The sequence below is a fragment of the Lithobates pipiens genome, unplaced genomic scaffold, assembly GCF_037356315.1.
Source record: "Lithobates pipiens isolate NorthernLeopardFrog02 unplaced genomic scaffold, aLitPip1_a1.2 Scaffold_22, whole genome shotgun sequence".
Lineage (NCBI taxonomy): Eukaryota > Metazoa > Chordata > Amphibia > Anura > Ranidae > Lithobates > Lithobates pipiens.
Window position 1 is genome coordinate 297,860,063 of NW_027507784.1, and position 19,955 is coordinate 297,880,017.

The 19,955-nt window shown below is 42.4% G+C and overlaps 2 protein-coding genes across 3 annotated transcripts in view; both read right to left on the reverse strand.

Annotated features, from left to right (window-relative positions):
* The window catches only part of LOC143924761 (uncharacterized), a 76,801-nt gene extending 68,078 nt beyond the window's left edge, over positions 1-8,723 (reverse strand). Inside the window, exon 1 of the mRNA XM_077449211.1 lies at positions 7,892-8,723. Coding sequence (XP_077305337.1) covers positions 7,892-8,287 — 396 coding nt within the window. The 5' untranslated portion in view covers positions 8,288-8,723. The remainder of the gene's footprint in view (positions 1-7,891) is intronic.
* Positions 8,724-9,633: 910 nt separating this feature from the next.
* CUNH8orf33 (chromosome unknown C8orf33 homolog) overlaps positions 9,634-19,955 on the reverse strand; it is a 62,286-nt gene continuing 51,964 nt past the window's right edge. For both annotated transcript variants that reach the window (XM_077449213.1, XM_077449212.1), the window contains 2 exons: positions 15,377-15,523; positions 9,634-10,862 (listed from right to left, as the gene is read on the reverse strand). In XM_077449213.1, the coding sequence (XP_077305339.1) occupies positions 10,678-10,862; positions 15,377-15,523 (332 nt within the window). In that variant the 3' untranslated portion in view covers positions 9,634-10,677. The remainder of the gene's footprint in view (positions 10,863-15,376; positions 15,524-19,955) is intronic.

Consider the following 19,955-nt stretch of genomic DNA (forward strand, 5'->3'; position numbering starts at 1 on the left):
CGTAGGCATAGTCCTTTTGAAGACTGGGGGGGGGGGGGTTCTGTGGGCCGCAGTAGCCTTCAGAAATATGGCAATTGCTGCCTCCTTCAGGTTACTCCATTTCCTGGCACTTTTCTGTGGAAGACCGAGGGGGGGGGGGGGGACCTGGGATTCGGGCAGGCTACTGGGCCCGGCCACCTCCTGGTTGAGGCTTTCCTGTGTCTGAAAAAGGGACATAGTTTTCATTTTTTGTTCATTAATCACACACAATTTTCAGCTCATGACTGTTGCAAATTGAATGTTAATAAATAGAAAAGACTATCATTCTGACCCCAGCATGTTTTCTTCTTGTCCCAATCATTTGTGGTCACTGCTGTCTATTGATGTGTAAAACACTTTGTGAAATCTGAAATTAGTTATCCAAACTAACATATATTTAACATCATTAATTTGACAAACAAATATTTTGAAGAATGCTATACCCGATTCAAGCTGAGCTCCTCCACATGTTGCTGGGTGGAAGGCCCAGGTTGGTCATCGGAGGCCTCAGCTGGGGGGGGGGGGGGGAAGGAAGCCTTGAAGGAAGACTGGAGGGTGCTGACCTGGGTTCAGTCTGGCCTGGCAGAAAATGCAGTTTGTCATAGTACTACAGCCTGGGTACATAAATGTCATCTGCTGCAGCTCCTGATCTCTGGGAATCCTGTACCTTCTTGCTCCTCATGCCACCAATTAGGGACTTCAAATAGGGGTTGTCTGCCATGGGGATCACCAGCTTCACAAATTCCAGCAATTGATCCAGCGATGCCTTCCTCTTTGGTTTATTGTTATAAAAGGGGTGAGATTGAAGGCCTCAATTATGGCCTTTCTAGAGATGGTGGAGACATTGGACATCTTCAAGAGGGGCAACTATGATGGGAAGTATGGACCGTACCCAATTCCAAATGTGAGAAAGGCCAAGATCATGCCTAATGTTGTAAAGAGTATACACAGGAATTTTAGGGTACGGCGATCCAAGGAGCAACTGAGGAAAACAATGGTAAGACCTCAAATTGAGGTAGCATGATCAATACAGATGAATCAAGAGAGTGCTGAAAAAAAGTAATTATTTTGTCGTGTGTTCCTATTGTTCTTCTTAACGTTCGTGCTGCTCCATGTGCTTTTCTTTACCGTTGTACATTTTAAAATGGCAACTTTCATGTTCATGGGCACAGTAATCGGTCGTAGGAAACCTCGTTCTTTCGCCCACTTATAAGATGTTTTTGGCAGATACAGGTTAACTACATTTGTTCATGCCCATTTTTAATAAAATAAGTTTGTTGTCTAGATGGGTTTGTAACTAGAATGAAATGCAAACTTGATTTAGTGTAAGGAGAGGACACTCAGCAGCTGTTTACACATCTGGACGCAGGAGCACTAGTGTGGGACACCAGAACAAACTTTTTAGGGTGTCCCACACAGGTGCTCCAGTGGATACGATAGGGGTGTCTACATGTGTGATACTTTAACAAAAAAGGTAAATATTCCAGCTTTAGAAAAGAAATAAAATCTTCTTCAGCTTGGAACTCTGCCAAAACAGACAATTGTACAACACTTCCAAGCAATGTTTCATACTCCTATTTCTGCCCTCCAATATCTGTGTGCTAAGTATATCTATTTTTTATTTACATAGGGGAAAAAGACTCAGGACATCTGAGGACACCGGGGACCCCCCACCTCCTAAAGAAGTGGAAATCCCCACACCACAAGCAGAGGATCAGGAGGGAGAGGTTTATGAAGTGGGTGAAATTGTCACAACAGGTGAGTCTTAGCCCTTGTACACACGGTCGGACATTCCGACAACCAAATCCGTCGGATTTTGTTCGAAACTGTTGCATACACACAGTCGGACAAAGTTGTCAGAAAATCCAATCGTACTTAACGTGATGACGTTATTTCGTTAGGACGGGACTACGTTCCGGCTAGTAGCTAATAGCTTTGGTCTAGGAATTTGATCTGAGCATGCGTGGCACTTTGTCCGATCGGAATTCTCTACACATGATCGGACAAAGTCTGATCAGATCATGTTGTTGGAAAATTTTATAGCCCAGCTGCAAAACTCAGAGTCCGATGGAGCCGACACACTGTCGGATTATCGGACAGCACAGTCCTATCGGACATTGTCTGACCGTGTGTACAAGGGCTTAGACCACAGCTTCAGGTAAGAGATCTATTCCTGCATATTTATAATACATGGTGTGTTTTTTTCTTTTTGGTGATGTGATGTTGAGGATCTGGGCACTTTCACTCGTGAAATGAAATTCTTCTTCTACATCGGGGAGAGAACGGGGTGCAAACCTGATTTAGAAAATATAAAGGAAAACAAATTATCAATTAACAAATCAAATTTGTTAAAAAAAAAAAAAAAAAAATAAAAAAAATCAAGAACATCATTGATATATTTTAGGCAGAATCTAAAACACACAAAAATTGGACTGTTTTCTCGTGTATTTTTGAATTAATTTTTTTTTTTTAAAGTATTTTAAAAGCCAAATTTGGAAGATGCTCAGTGTGTCAACATGTGCTATCTGCCATCACGGGATATCAATGTACGCATTTTGTGGGCACAACCCCTTCGTCCCAACTCAATTAGGTGAGAGGATGGGGTTGCACCTCAAAAACATGTCCATTGATCTCCCATGATGGGAGCTAGCACATATTGACATTAGGCATGGGATCAGGAGGGAAATCCCCAGTTTGAATCCCAATTTGTGTGCATCTTCAAAATTTGGCTTTTACAGGGGTGACATCACCCCATCTGATGAAGGCAATATCACCACAGTTTGGACATACTTATGTCTGATATTGCCTTCACTTTGTCAAAGTCGAACTTTGTAAGTTATGCTTATGATTTATGTTATGCTGAGTTATATTATGCTTTGAAACATGCCTGTTTAACTAAAAAAAAAAAAAAAAAAAAAAAAAAAGGATATTTACACAGTTCATTGAATTTCTCCTTAAAAAGTTTTGTAGAATGCAGCATGCAAGGATTATATGGTTAGGTTTATATTCTGCCATGTTGATTGGCGTAAGGAATAGGCGGAACTGGCTGGTCATTATACCAAAAGCATTCACCACTCTTCTGGCTCTGGCCAGACGGTAGTTATAAACCCTCTGGTACAGGGTGAAGGTCCTCATGGCTTCAAAAACGGTCGGCTGGTCATAACAAACAAACAGAAAACACTGAAAAACAAAGTCAGAGGCTGAAAAACAGAAACAACTCACTGGAAATCCAATTTCATAATAGAAGGACAAACTGAAGTGCAGGAACGATCTGAAAAGCAGGAGGCTGAAAAGGGTGAATCGTCTGTCACCACACTTCTACTAACACGAGATTAGTGGAAGGAGCCCAAAGGGTGGCGCACTTGGTATTGAACTTCCTCTTTCTAGTGCCGTTGTACATGTAGTGTGTCACCGCGTTCGTCACTTTCGCAAATTCTGATCAACTTTGTGTGACCGTGTGTATGCAAGACAAGTTTGAGCCAACATCCGTCGGAAAAAAAAACATGGATTTTGTTGTCAGAATCTGCAATCGTGTGTACGAGGCATAACAGTTATCGGCTTTCCTTTCCTCAGACACTGACAGCACAGAGGAAAGGAAAATAACTGCCATTTGTTAACATGTGATCGATCAGCTGTGACTGGACACAGCTGATCACATGGTAAAGAACTTATGTCATCAACTCTTTACCCCGATGATGGGCTGTGTCCAAGCGTCATATGACATCCAGTCAGGATGGTAAAACCATTGCCTGACCATCATTCTGCTATAGGTTGGGCAGGAAGGTGTCAATGTAAAAATTGTTTAGAAAACAGTAATACCCTCTCACCCCCATTAAACTTACCCGAGTCCTCACTTGATCCAGCTCTGTGCCCATCTGCAGTGGTTCTCTCTCACTTCCCTGTCTCACAGGCTTTGCTGAGGCAGTGGGAGCCATTGGTTTCCGCTGCTGTCAGTCAAATTCTGTGATAAGTGGGGTGGTGGGGCTGAACCGCGCGGTCTGCTTCTATGGACACAGGCAGTGCGGCTTGGGATTGAACCCACAGGTCTGCCATGATGCAAATGGCTTCCTATGGTGGCACATTGAGCAGAGGAGGAACCAGGAGCACAGTCAAGGGACCGGAGAAGAAGAAGAAGAAGATCTGGGCAACTCTGCAGTAACTATAAACCTGTTTGTTCCTTTTACCAGGACTTTACAGCTGGCCGTGCACATATAGATTTCTTTTGTTCAGCAAGTGGGCTGAACAAATAAAATCAAATAATTTCCTGTTGCTAGTGTTGATGGACAATTCCATTTGCCAGGCTAATGCATTTGGATAGCCAGCAAAATTGGATACAGGCACTATTTGGCAGAAACATTTCTGACAGGCTTCTTCAACAAAAGTTGACAGAACAATTGACTTTTGCTGGCAGGGCCATTACACTACCTGCCTTTTATCTATGTCCTGACAAAATCCGAACAATGGATGGCCAATCTTAAGAGGCCAGTTTAAAAGGATAGGCTATATAAATATCATACTAGTTGCAGAAGTAATTATAAAAGCAGAAAAAAAAAATGGACAAGTTGAAAAAGTTTTTGATTGGCAACACGACTGTACTCTAAGACTCTGAGCTGCAATCATTGGGATTGTACAATAAGGACACCTGGTACCAGGCCTTTCCTTCCTATGGAAATGCAGACAATTAGAACCATTTGCACAGGAAAACTACTATATTGGAAACGCTTATTCACAGTCTGTTATTGTCCATCCCCCCAACCACTTTATATTTCCTCCTCCCCTACAGTGCTCCCCCCGATCCATCAGAGCTACTACAAAAATACCCAATGTTCCTGGGTATGCATGTGCATGTGACCTCAATTCCTCCTCCCATCACATCTAAAAGGTTGAGACATCAAATTTGTATAAGCTCCGACATTGGAGTTTTGCGGAGGAATGGTGCTGTGGGGGAAGGTTAATATAATGTGGGCGGGTAAATACGCTGAATGGGCAGACTGACAGTTCCTTTCACTCCTGATAGGTTCCCAAAGAACACCGTCATCATGTACAATTTGTAAACAGGGTGACACTGCACAAAAATCTAACAAATAAAACAAAGAAACAGCTTTGTAATAAAACAAGTATTGAATGCAAATTATAGAAGTCCTTTGCAACCAATAGAATTTGTGTTTGCTGAAGTCGGACCACTAGAAGATGGGTTTCGATTGGTAGCTATGAGTAAAGCACTTTGCTCTTAGTCCCTCACATGGTTTATGAATAAGCCCCACTACATGGTCACCTTTTGGGTTTGTTCAACAGTAATCTGTATAATGTGATGGTGCACTGCATGAAAACCACTGCGAGAAGGGGGATCAGCAGGAAGGAGCCAAAGAGCAGAACTAGGAAGCCATCTGAAGACCACACAATATTCCTGTTTAACAAATTATACAAAATGTATACATGACTAGCAAACATTTTCTCCAACAGCAGCTGTGTGAAGATCACCAGACTTACGATATCTCAGGTATTGGTGGACCTAGTTTGGCTGAATCACCCAACTGCTTCCCAGACCTTATAGGGATTCAGAGGTTGGGACGCCTATTTTTTGAGTTATAATCCAATACAAAACTGCCTGGGTGGGGCTCTACAGTAATATGAAGAGCCAACAAGTGATTCAACCAGCTTGTTTTCACCCAAAAGTGATACTTGGCTTTTAAATCGAATTTTTTTCCCCAAATTTTCTAAACTACTATCCTTTAAAAAGTGTATCTAAACATAAAAGCAAAGAATGTGACATATTGAAGTCCTTAGATGTGGTTGCTGAATTTTTTTTCTGCCTTTTTACTTTAATTTTCCCCCGTTGACCCTCCCAGGAACCAGTTCCGGGACAAAGTCATCCAGCACCAAGTGCAGAGATGCCAACCTTTCAGGCCAATAGCTGTTATCAGGTGCCAATATTCCGTAGATTTGAAGTTTTTATTTTTGCACTGAACTTTAATTATTTTTTTTATCACTTATTACAGTCACAAGGAATGTAAACATCCCTTGTGACAGTAATAAGCATGTGACAGGTACGCTCTATGGAGAGATCTGGGGTCTATAAGACCCCAAACCCATCAGCGTTTTTGAATACTTTCCATTTTTTTAAACTGGCGTCTTTAGGATGTCAGTAATTTGGAAGTGATGTCATGACATCGATTCCGGGTTACCAGATCCAAGACCCGAAACAAAGCCCATCCGGCTTTGTTTGGTCTCCGGCCAGCCAGCGGATGCGTGGGCTGCTTGCTTGGGCCGCCCGGTGGCAAAGAAGGCCTGGGCGGAGCAGCAGAAGTGGGGGTGGGGGCTGCTTAGGTGTATTAGTTGTTATTACAAGACAGCTGACCACCTGCTCTAAAGAAAAAGGTGCCAGGTTGATGCCTGCAGCTGCATGCATCACTCGGGTGAAAAACCCCTTGGAGCAAAAAAAGTGAACAGTCGCACCAATAATCGGTCGACCCCTAATATGAACATTAAAATAATAATTTTTCCCACACAAAAAACACATTTAGTAGAAGAGGTGATCAAATACCACCAAGAGAAAGCGGTGTGTGGAAAAAAATCAATCATCAATTTTATTTGTGTACAACGTCGCATGACCGCGCAATTGTTAAAGTAATGCAGCGCCGTATCCCAAAAAAAGGCCGGTCATGAAGGGGGGGGGCTAAATCTTCTGGGGCTGAAGTGGTTAACCTCACTACCTGTTAGAAAATTAAAGGAATGTTCCAAAAACAAACTTTTCCGAACAAACTTCTTCCAGCGTAGAGAGGTGCAGAGTTGTCACCTTAGGACAGAAAGTGTATTAGGACTACAAAAACCCTCCCATTCTCCTTATCTTTACATTATAGTAGGTAGGTGTTCTGTAGTTCCTGCAGGAGAACCGGGAAGAGTAAAATAACAATGTTTGAGCTTTTAGCTCAGTACACAGGAAGTTACAAGAAGACAAGCTTTCCGATAGGGGGGCGACAAGTTTTTTGTACTTACAGAAAATGGCCTGCATAAAGAAAATGAATGCATCTAAGAACTGGTAAGCGGCAATGTATTCATTTTTTTTTTCTAAAATTTTGATATACAGGTATACCCCACTTTTAAGTACACAATGGGGTTTATTTACTAAAGCTGGAAAGTGCAAAATCAGGCTCCCTTCTGCATAGAAACCAATGAGCTTCCAGGTTTTATTTCCAAAGCTTAATTGAACAAGCTGAGGTTAGAAGCTCATTGGTTTCTATGCAGCAGTGAGCCTGATTTTGCACTTTCCGGCTTTAGTAAATAAACTCCATTGTGTACTTAAAAGTGGGGTATGCCTGTACTGTAACGCGGTATTAAACCCAAATTCAAAAATGTAATATATTGCAGCTTTTCAATCATTAGATGTGGTGGCTGCATTTGTCTTTTTTTTTTTTAGCCTTTTTTCATCCTTCCCAAAGCTGATTATTGTAAACCCGGGGTAGTGTGAAATGGTTTGTCTCAGCCTTCTAACTGCTACATTTGCAGGAGAGCTTGTTCTGTTGAAAAACAACAGACTTACTGGGCTGATCACCAGGTCAAAATAAAGGAGAGAAAGCCTAAAAAAGAAAACAAATGTAGCCATCGCATCTAAGAATTAGTAAGCTGCAATATAATAAATGTCTACTTTTGGGTTTAATACTACTTTAAGTAAATCCTAAGACATCTAAAAATACATTAGAAACTGATGCCTGAGGAAATGTTGGAGAAACCATTAAATCAAACCCCACATTTGGACAATGATTTTGTAGCTCAAGTGTTATTAATATCCACATATAATTCATGAGCTGCTAATTCTGGTCTAAGTTTCAGCACGCATGCTGACTGGACAGTTCCTCATGGCCTTGTCCCATACCTGAACCCTGTGATGGCTCGGCTGGTAGGCAGGCTGGGAATGCACTGGCCCTCTGCCCACTGGTTCTTGAGTTTCGGGAGCATTTTCCAAGTCTTTAATGTGTAGAGGAGACTCTGAGGCTCTCTCCTGAGCAACGGGCTTCTTCCTTTCTTGAGGGACTTCTTTCTTCTTAGGTTCATCTTGATACAGCAATTTATTTAGCCGCTCCATCATCTTGTCCACATCGTCTTCTTTGATCTGCAGGCTCTGTCCACCGGAGCTGGCATAAGAAGAAGTACTGGGGGCAGATTTCTTACTGATGCTTTCGGGCTCTTGTTCTTTTGGTTTTAAGGTCAAAATAAAAAGGAAAAGGGCAAAGAAAGACAGGCAGAAGGACAAGATCCACACTTCATCCATATTCTTCTTTTTGTTCCTGGGGAAACTTTATGGAAATGGATTGCTGTCACTTTCTTCTAGCACCACAAAAAATAAAATCAGAAGGATCACCTTTTCAATGGAAAAATCAGGAAAGTAAGAAGCGTTTTCATTTATGTAAACAAATTAAAATTTGAATAAGTCCACCGTCCAAAGCTACAAAAATATACGTTTTCTCCTTTCTTTTTACTGCAAATGTACAAAAAATGTTTTATAATGAATTTTAATTTACCAAAAAAGTATTTGTTTCTTTAAAAAAATGTAACCCAGGTCAGGATCACGTAGGTGTTGATTGCAGGTTAAAATGAGCGATATCCGTTTGTCCAGTGACTGTCACTATTCCAAGTTATTGGTGTGTCCCATCCAGTCTTGGTCTGTACGTCTCCTCTGCTGTAGTCCTTCTACCATCCCCACCATCTGCCACAGACTGCTCCTTCTCTGCTTATCCCATCCCCTTTTGCAGGAGGAAGGCGGGGCTTATGGAGCCTTGGGTTTTTGATTGGCAGCTTTGTTTCCACTGTGTGTATTATGTACAGCAGATGACCCTATTCTGTTTCTCTGGATGCGAGACGGTTAATGCATCAGTAGCAAGTAATAAAAGCATACTACATTGCACACAGTAAAAAGTTGTACTCAATATGTAAACATGCAGAAACCTCAAAAAGTCATTTTTCCGAGTGGACATTTGTACACACATTGCACAGTTGTCACCAACAGGAACTCGCTCTGTAAAGTGCCATGCATCCATTACTGGCATGTACCAAAGGATGAAATTTTTTATTTTACAAAATATATCAACTGTGATACACACTGCTTTAGCAAATCAGTCAAACCAAGTTCTGATCATCCCCCTTCAGTAATGATCATGTAATCGAGGGGTCTCCAAACCTATTAAACAAAGGTCCAGTTTGTCATCTAGGCTTTAGGGGGCTGAGTAGAAAACGGCCCGGCATCAGTGAGCATAAACACTGTGCCATCATTGGTTTTAGCTGGTGGAATAGTGCCCCGTGGTTGGTATCAATGGGATGAAGAGTGCCCTATTGATTGTGTCAGTGGGAGGAATGGTGCCCCAATCATTGGTCTTCGTAGGAGGAATAGTGCCCCATCGATGATGTCAATGGGAGAAGCGTGCCCCATTAATGGTATCAGTGGGAGGAACGTTGCCTCATCATTGATGTCAGTTGGAGGAATAGTGTGTCCCAAGGGCCAGATAGAAGCACGCAAAGGGCCGCATTTGGCAGCCAGACCACAGTTTGGAGACCCCTGATGTAGTGAAATGCAAAAAAACCCACCAAAAAAAAAAAAAAACACACTCATATTGAAGCCAATAATGTAACACATTCTCAAGTTTATTTAGTAATTTCATGGATATCGTGCTCCAAATAGTGGCTTTACTTTTAAATACCAAAATAATATATGTAAAGCTCAACCCCAAGCAAAAAAATAAAAAATATGCCCATGCTGTCGGGCTGTGCCTGCACTGCACAGGTCAACTGCCCATTTTGTCTAGAGGTGAGCTCCATGGTCCAGTGGTGGACTGTTCCTGGTCTATGGAGCCTGTCCTGTGCATGACAACATCAGGAACAATCCACTATTCAAGACCACTAGAGCGTGGGGGTACCGGACCAGCATTGCCCTGGGAGGATCAGGGAATCAGGTAAGTATATCTCCACTCTCCTCTCAATGGGAAGAAAACGAGCAGTTAACCCATGCAGTGTGGGCACAGCCTCAATGCATGGAAAAAAAATAAAAATAAAAAAAACTTTCCCCAGAGTTGGGCTTTAATTCTTTTAAACTGTATAACTTTGCTAACAAACCATGACTGCCATTTTCTCATTCACTAGCACAATTAATTATTAAACAAAAGATTTTAAAAATGAAAAGGCACTTGATGTCGTTGGCTATACAAGTGCTTTTGGCTGAACTCGTTCTTCAGCAGTAAATTAAGGGAGAACTGTGCTCTCACCATATGAAATTGCAGAGGATGAAATGTCCCATGCATACCTACACAACAGTTTCCTGAGATTATGCAGGCATAGCAGCAGGACCGAGGACTTGCAGCCACAGGGCCTATAAGATTATATGTACATTAAATTTCATTTTATGCTTGTTTGTGACCACTTAAAGCCTTCTAAGAATGCCATTTGCTACTGCCATCTTGGATTTAATGTCAGCAGCCCAAGATGATGCAGAGCTGTCACTCATCTGACATACTATACAAGCATAAGTTTTCCCTTACAGCTTTCTTCAGTTTGCATTAAAAAGGTTTTTCTTTAAATCTCCTTTAAATAATAGAAAGAGATGAGGGGCACACTGGTGTAGGCCATCTATGGACCGATAACAGCAACAGTATGTCCCCATGAGGTCATTTACTACAGGAAATTGAAAAAGAATGGCTCCTGGGATGACTGGAAAATGAATCCTTCTTGGTTAGGAGCTGCCTGTGGAAGGTCCTGCCTTGTGTCTCTGTTGGACTGATGTGCGCTCTTCCGGAAAACTTTGCTGCTCTTCCGTCTCGATGTTTCTGACACTTCAGTTACCCGTGCAGATTTAGCAGCTGCAAATTACAAGACAAGAAGATAAACTAAACCGGAACTGTAGATGTAATAAATCTTTTAGATTAGTCCAGTATATATTAATGTGGAGCGAGGAGTCTCAACCACTGGTCATTGTACGCAGCAGCCCCAGCATCCATGGCTGCCTGAATACCCAAACAATGGCTGCATCTGATGGGATGGAGTCACTATTCAGTCGAGAATTTTCCAACAGGCCTCAGAAAATTTTTAAATCGACTATTGTTAAGCCGGGTGGCACTGATAGGACCAACTCTTGGCCATAATTGTGGCTGATTCATTAGGAATCAGAGAAAATTTGATGTGTGTATGTCTAGCTTTGAGCAGGCCATATATTATGCAATTTTCTTTCCTTCAACCACAGATTAAATAAAACTGCTCGACTCCCTCGCCAACACAGACAGTATTTATAGGGGATCTCTATAGGAATCTCTTCCACAGAGTGGGCAGTTTCCCCACTATCAGAATACAACGATCACTGCTGGCGGCCATTGCTGCTGGCAGTGATCGAATGAAAAAGAACCTGGACAGGCTGGTTGTACTAAAGTCGATTAATCAAATTCTGTTCAACTATCTTGTCCATAGATAGATCAAAATTCATTGGATTCCTGCTGAACTTCAATCAGTCTGTGGCTGGCTTTAGTCTAGTGCAGGGTTTCTCAACTGTTTTCAGTCTGAGCACCTTTTGAAAGTATGCAAAATCTCAAAGCACCACAAAATGGGATCTTTTGTCACAGCAAAAACCCTCCTTTCCCATCAGAATCCCTAGTCCCCCTTACCCCCTTCTCTACAGTCCCTCTACCCTCTACTTTACATCCAAGTCCTCAGGCCCCTCCTCCACTTTTCACATCAGACTCCTCAATTCCACCCCTCCCATTTCTTTAGAAGCCTTAATGTCTCCTCCCAATATTTTCACATCAGAGTCCTCTAATATGGAAGCACAGCTGCAGCCATGAGCTTGGTGTTATTTTATTTTAGCTGACAATTAGCCGTTTAGTGAAAGTGACGCAGGTGGTTCTACAGCCACACGATCACTTTTAATTTGGCAACTAAGTGGCAAATGAGGTTTAATGTTGATAAATGTAAAGTTATGCACTTGGGGGCCAAGAATATGCATGCCTCACACATACTAGGGGGAGTACAACTGGGGGAATCAATGGTGGAGAAGGATCTGGGGATTTTGGTAGATTATAAGTTCAATATTAGCATGCAATGCCAAGCTGCGGTTTCTAAAACAAGCAAGGTCCTTTCTTGTATTGAGAGGTATGGACTCCAGAGAGCGAGCTATCATTAAGCCCAGTACAAATAATTAGTAAGACCTCATCTGGAATATGCAGTTCAGTTTTGGGCACCAGTTCTCAAAAAGGATATCAGGGAACTGGAGAAAATGCAGAGAAGGGCAACCAAACCGATAAGAGGCATGGAGGAGCTCAGCTATTCAGAAAGATTAGAGAAACTGAATTTATTCTTTCTTGAGAAGGAGATTGGGGGATATGATCAACATGTACAAATATATACCCTATTTATCGGCGTATAACATGCGTTTTCTCCCCCTTAAAATAGGGGGAAAATTTTGCCCGCGTGTTATATGCCGATATAGGCTGCCACCGAGGGGAAGGAGTGGACGAGCGCTGCCAAAATGGAGCTGAATTTCCTGCATGCTCGGCTCGGCATCACGCCCAGTCCTGCCCCCTAGATGGCTCCTAGCATGGACGTCTGTGACGATTGTGTCAATCATAGGATCCGGGACAAGGGGCGGGACTGAGCGTGACGTCAAGCCGAGTACACAGGAGATCCGGCTCTATTTTGGCAGCAATCGCCCCCTCCTTCCCCTCGATGGCAACATGTACAATAATACAGGGACTAGTGATTCCTGTAGTGTTGAAGTAAGTTGTACCATAGTATATACTACATTCATGTGCACACTATCCATCCTCTGCTGCCACCAACTTCTGAGTCACTGAGGAACACATCGCTATAAGCTGTACTCACATACACAGATCAGTCCCACTGGCATCGATTACACTCAGCTAATGTGCTGGCTGTGCATGCATCCACATGCTGATAACAGTGCAATATATGGGCTGTGTCCTCTACTATGGCATGTAGATTCATCATGATGAGATGGGCACTGATTAGACTGCATATGGGCACAGATCAGGCTGCATTGATGCTCACTGACCATTTTGCTTCAAAGTGGTTTATTTAAAAAAAAAAAAAAAATCCTGGAATTTCCCTCTTAAAGCAGAGGTCCACCCTAAAGTGGAGCTTCCGCTCATTGGAACCCTCCCCCCCTCCGGCGCCACAATTGGCACCTTTCAGGGGGGAGGGGGGTGCAGGTACCTGTACAGTTCAGGTATCTGCACCCACTTCCGGCATAGATATCTGCAGAATACACGCCCCTTTCCGCAGATATCTATGCCCCTTTCCGAAGGTCCCCCGCTGTCTGCTGGGAAACACACGGATTCCAGAGACAGCGGGGACCATCCTTATTGCGCAGCGCGACTCGCGCACGCGCAGTAGGGAATCGGGAAATGAAGCCGCAAGGCTCCACTTCCTGATTCCCATAGCCAAGATGGCGGCAGCAGCACCCGAGAGACGATCGAGAGATCGGCTTCGGGTGCCGACATCGCGGGCGCGCTGGGCGGGTAAGTGTCATTATTTTAAAAGTCAGCAGCTGCAGCATTTGTAGCTGCTAGCTTTAAAAAAATAAAATAAAAAAAAAAAACGGCGGACTTCCGCTTTAAATTGGGGTGCGTGTTATACGCCGATAAATACGGTAAGTGGTTCATATAGTAAACTTGGTGTTGAGTTATTCACTTTAAGGTCATCACAGAGGACAAGGGGGCACTCTGTACACGTCTGTGAAGAAACCTTTCCGTATTTGGAGTCTTTCATCTCCAAATACGGAAAGGTTTCTTCACAGTAATAGCTGTGATAATGTGGAATAGACTCCCTCCAGAGGTGGTTCTGGAAAAAGGGCCTGGATTATTTCCTAAATGTACACAATATAGTATACTGTAACTGGGTACTAACATTTATAGGTAAAGTTTATCCAGGGAAAATCCGATTGCCTCTTGGGGGGGGGGGGGGGGAATCAAGAAGGAATTTTTTCCTCTGCTATAGCAAATTGGAGCATGCTTTGTTGGGGTGTTTCGCCTTACTCTGGATCAACTGTGGGTGAAGGATTGTGTATATGGGATTGTACGATTTCTTTTTGGTTGAGCTAGTTGGACATGTGTCTTTTTTCAGCCTAACTATGTAATTTTTAGGCTGGGTTCACACTACTGCGAATTGAATGCAGGTTTCTCCGCATCCAATTTACATAGCAGGAGATTGTGCCCGGCTCTCTACGGAGCCAGTTCACACATCACCGCAGTGGCTCTGGTGCCAAATACACATGAGCCCTGTGCGTCTTTTGGTCCATTTCAGGTCTGAAATAAGCCAAAAATTTTCTGAAACAGTGAATGGAGAAACAACAGACTCCTGCTGTGAGCGGCTGCATTCTCCAGTGTGAACCCAGCCTTAGAGGAGTGGTGAGATGGGCTAACCTTCTATAATGTTTGGAGTCATTTTCTAGCAAACAATACTGAATTTAATGTGTGTGTGAAAAACATAAAAATTGGTCTAGACACAAAGTTGTTATTTTTATTTTGTCCAGTGAGAAGTGTCATTTAAAATCCATTCATACTGTCAAGGCAAAAGACAGAATTAAATTGGTCTTGCTATCAAAGACTCTTACATAAGCTGCTCATATAAAAATCCTGATGAACCGCCTGAAATTTGAATGGGGGTAGTCCTGTTTGAATTCTCCTGTCCAATATGCTTAGATCTAGGAATTGAAGGAGTCAGATGAAAAATTTCAGCTGAACAGTGGCTGCATCCAGTTCAGCTATTCTGACAGCTGCGGGTGCTGGCTTTCAGAACACAATATCCGTCAGGGAAGATTCTTTCATCCACAGGACTGGCTATCCTTACATGCCAATCTGTAGTTTGATTGGCCAGGTTATTTATCAGTGATAATATTTTATTTATTTTTTCACCTCTATTGAGAGACCTTCTGAAAATGCTTGCTGCCTGGCTTAGTCGATGACCTGGAACTACTGTATGTACATCAGGAAAGCCAGAATTTCTACTCTGCCCAATTGTTTCAGGTCAATAATCAAAAATTAATAAAACATAAGTCTCAATATGAAGGCCAGGCAACCTGCATTTTCACAGGTTAGTCGTTGTCTCAGAGGTTTTCTACTCACAACACAAGATGGAACAATTTCAGTTTTTTTTTTTTTTTTTAAACTTAAGTGTGGTGCATTGAAAGTTTTAATCAAATACATAAAATCAAAAGTGCTGTCAGAGCATAAAAGGAAACCAATCAAAATCGTTAATTTAGCTTCGCTGGTGCAGACTCAGGAATGTAATTTGATTTCCCATTGATTGTAACAGACTTCTGTTCTAAACACCCTCTCCAGTTTTCATGTTACCTCAGTGGGTTACTCACCTGTTTGCATCAGTTTTAGCTGCTTCTGTCTCTCTTCTTCCATCTTTTGTCGATAATCGCCAAACATTACGCGCATCACTTGCCGTTTCTTAACCAATGCCACTTTCTCGCTACGCAGTGTTTTGATAGCACGCATTGCTTCTTCCACTATACAAGAGAAACTCAGGATCAAAAACGATTCTTCATAACAAAAAAAAAACAAAGACAGGCAGTTACAGCTGTACTTTTGGGGCACAAAAAGACCATGACAAATTAGTTCCAGCCTCCTATGAAAAAGTCAGCTACAGAAGACTGGGCAAGCAGTCGGAGACCTGTCACGTGTCCCAGAAGACTGCAGGGGAGGGAGGAGAACGCTCGCTTCCGATCACCTAGGCCAGTGTGCCAGCGGTGTGTCGCAGCATTCTGGGGTGCCGTCAGAGGTCCTCAGGTGTACCACAGGATCATGGGGGGGGGATGTGGGGGGGGGAGTGTGCTGTGCTCTCTGCTTCCCCCTATAGTGCAGGAAAGATATTGTACTAGAACTTTTTAAAGAGCTATATACATGTGTCTGTGTATACACACCTGTGCGTGTATGTACACGTGTCTGTGTATGTGTGTGTACATGTGTGTATACAAATGTGTTTATGTACATATGCCTGTATGTGTACATACGTGTCTGGATGTGTAAATATGTGTCTGTATCCATGTGCATGTGTGTACATGTGTCTGTCTGTGTGCATATGTGCGTGTGTACACATCTATGGCAGGTGGTAAAGGGGCAATATGTTGCCTCCTCACAACCTGTTTTAAGCCCGTAAATGCAGAATCACCACAACTGTGCAATGCACACAGTTGCAGGGTGGTTGCAGTGCAGCCCCATTCACCCTGGATATACCGCCAACTGCAGCTGCAGCATGTGTACACCCCCAGCTGCTGCCTCTGCAGCTAAAGGGGGAGCAGTTGGGGGTGGTAAAAGCAGCTCAACCATGTGGTTTTACCACCCCTCCATCCTGACATGCAAACAAGCCCTTGGTTCACATCTGTGTGGATGCATGCTGCGTGCAGGGCAGCCCATTCATTTCAATGGGCTTCCCTACCCCCCAGAAATGCAGGGAAAACAACTCCCTGACCCTTTTCTTAAAATTGCCCTGCACCAAAAGCACCCCATGTTTGCCAATATGTAGCGTACCATTAATAATTAATGACACCCCTAAAGATCAGAGCATTTGTCTGTGTGTCAGGAACCAGCGCAATTTTGCACACAGTAAAGTGAACCAAGCCTTGGACAGGGGTGCCTCAAGACTGAAAATACTTTTCAAGGGCCCCCCCAACTGGAAAAAGGTTGAGAAACACTGACATAGGTGGTCGGAGTGGAAACCTGTCAAAATTGAGTACTTGCTCCTCAAAAGTGCCAATTCTTTAAGAGGAGTGGGGGACAAGTCCTTAAAGCAGAACTTCCCGTTTTGGGTGAAGCTCTGCTTTAAATGCTTCTACTGGAGATTTGCATTTTTTATCTTGCTTGTGGAAGCAGCTCAATGTTACCCTAAGGCCCCTTTCACACCGAGGTGGTTTTCAGGCGCTACATCGCTAAAAATAGCTCCTGTGTAGCACCTGAAAAAACCGTCCCCTTTCACTCCAGTGTTGCGCTGGCAGGACGGTGAAAAAAGTCCTGCTAGCCGCATCTTTGGAGCGGTGAAGGAGCGGTGTATTCACCGCTCCTACCCATTGAAATCAATGGGGCAGCGCGGCTATACCGCCGGCAATGGGGCAGCGCGGCTATACCGCCGGCAATGGGGCAGCGCGGCTATACCGCCGGCAATGGGGCAGCGCGGCTATACCGCCGGCAATGGGGCAGCGCGGCTATACCACCGGCAATGGGGCAGCGCGGCTATACCGCCGGCAAAGCGCCGCTTTGCGGGCGGTTTTAACCTTTTTTCGGCCTCTAGCAGGGGTTAAAACTGCCCTGCTAGCGGCCGCATACCAGCGCTAAAACGACGGTAAAGTGGCACTAAAAATAGCGCCGATTTACCCCCGACGCCCGCACTGCCCCAGTGTGAAAGCAGCCTAAGTGTCCATGCACATTAGGGCGCTTAAAAGGCATAACAAAAAATAAATAAAAATAAATCACAATTGTGTTTGAGAGAAGTTTTCAGGCAGAAAAAGGCTAAAACGCTCATAAATATGCCTAAAAAAAAAAGTGTACGTTAATTATAACGAAGAATGAGCAGGGGGGAATGTTTTAGAAAAAAACACTTATAAAAGCAAATGCCCATCAACTCCCCTAAATTCTTGTGCAATCTAAGCTACTATAAAGCAGCTGCTGCTTTTTCTTCCAGAGGTTCTGGCATTTCTTTTTGCTCCTAGTGTGTATGGACCCATAGGGATGAGGGGAGCAGTTCAATCAAAATCAATTTTGCTAAATTTTGCCAAAACAGACGGGACTTCCTATTACAGAGACCGCCGAGTAAACAGGAGATTCTCCTCTATGTAATCTGATGGCACTTGTCCTGTCTCCTCCGAGGCTGCCAGAACTGAATGATAAATACCCAACGAATCATTGGGGGCCACAAAAGCTAAATATATATATATATCCAAATTACCAGTGGGACCATATTAAACCAGAACACGGGCTGCAATTGGCATTTGGAATCTGGATATACCTGATGTAGAGGGTGTGGTATTTGGATTATATTTAATTATATTTTCTTTTTTTTTTTTTTTTATGATTTTCTCCCTATTTTTATGGATTTGATTTTTTTTTTTTTTTTTTTATACTGTCCCTTTACATTTTTACTTTACTACGTTTATTACGCTTACGTTTTTTATTACACTGTAAAATAATCAGGCAGATAACAGTCTGTCTTCTAGCACAAAAAAATAAATATAGTTGGCGTTTCCCTACCCATCAGAAGCCATTTAAAGCTAATTTCACCCTTAAAAACTACCAAAAGCCGTCTCACCGTCACTGATCAAATTGATTTTGCTAAAATATTGAAATTCCATTAAAGGAGAAGTTTGGGATTTAAAAAAAACAAAAAACAATTATACTCACCTAGTAAATAAAATTTAAATTATTGTTTTACTTGGAGTTTTATTGTGTATATTTTTTATGTTTTTCATATTTTTTTATTATGATATTTTTTGTATGATATGATGCAAAACAATAGAGCAAAAGAATTCTAAATAAACTTGAGCCATTAAACCAGTGGTTGTCAACTTATGAGCTGCCTCAAATGCAACCCCTGACATCAAAATCATATCATCAAATGACTGCATGTAATGTTCAATATATGTAATGCTTGAGAGGACAGTCAGAGATCGAATAGAGGAAATGCTGGTCAGAAAGTGTGGACATTTTTGGCTGGCGATATGCTGCAGAAGACAAACAAAACTGGGAACAGGTTACATGAAGAGAATACAGATCAATGGTATTACCCTAATCAATGTATTATAAAATATATGCATGTTATGTTATAGATGAGATTTTCCCAAGATATTGGCAAGCTATATTAGATTACAATTGTGATGCATATCATACACATCATACCAAAAATGAGTTCTAATGAGTGCTATACAAACTCAATCAAGCTTGGTAAGTAGGACAGGCTTTTACGTGCAAATGATGTGGTTCATTATCTTTTTTTCTATATGGGTGACCTCCTTATGAGTTCCTCTATCACACTGTATTTTTGTTAATGTGGTTTGTTGGTTAGAAAAGTTTGTATAGATTCAGAGATGTACGCAAACTGAAAAAGTCCTTTTTTCTAGGCATTAAACTATACACCTTTTCAGCCCAAGGTCAAAGTGGAACTACACTTCTTCTGAGAGCCACAAACCAAAAATGCTATTTTGTTAATTTTTTATATTCAAAGCAAACTCACCCATCATCCATGACTCCATGGATTTATTTTTTTATGAAATCATCTTGAAAAATGCCCCCAGCAGCATTTCTGGTTGTGGCCATCTTGAGTAAGGGCAGATGATTAATTTAGTTTACTTACTTTAAATTCTGGAATCTACTACCACCAGATTTTGCACTCTTCGGTTTAAGTCCATTAAACCCATAGAGTGCTCCATCATTAGACTAACACTGCTGGTTAACCACACTACTGCTGCATCCACTACTGGGTTCCCACCAAAGGTGGCCACATCTGAGTATCAACAAGGAGGGCTTTATCTGGTGGTTCTGGAGCACTGGCTTCTTGTTTGTCTACTTCTGGTCTTCCTTTATAATAAAATGTACGAGGTGTGTCTAAAAAGTTTGGTGAATGGTATCCGAACACAAACAAAACAGAAGATACAAATTACCTTTATAAGCGTTTAAAATGATCAATATTCTTCACAACACACTTTTAAATATGTTCATACAGCTTCTGGAAACTGTCAAATGCCTCTGTATGAATCAATTGCAGAATCGCTATCGCACATTCTTAGCTTTCCGGCACCTTCTGCATAATGTGAGCCTTTCATAATGCCCTTCAAGCAGGGAAACAGAAAGAAGTCTGCAGGCGCCATATCAGTGGAGTACGGTGGATGATTGAGAACAGGTATGCGGCGCTGAGCCAAGAATTAGTGCACATGGATCGTATAGTGCACAGGT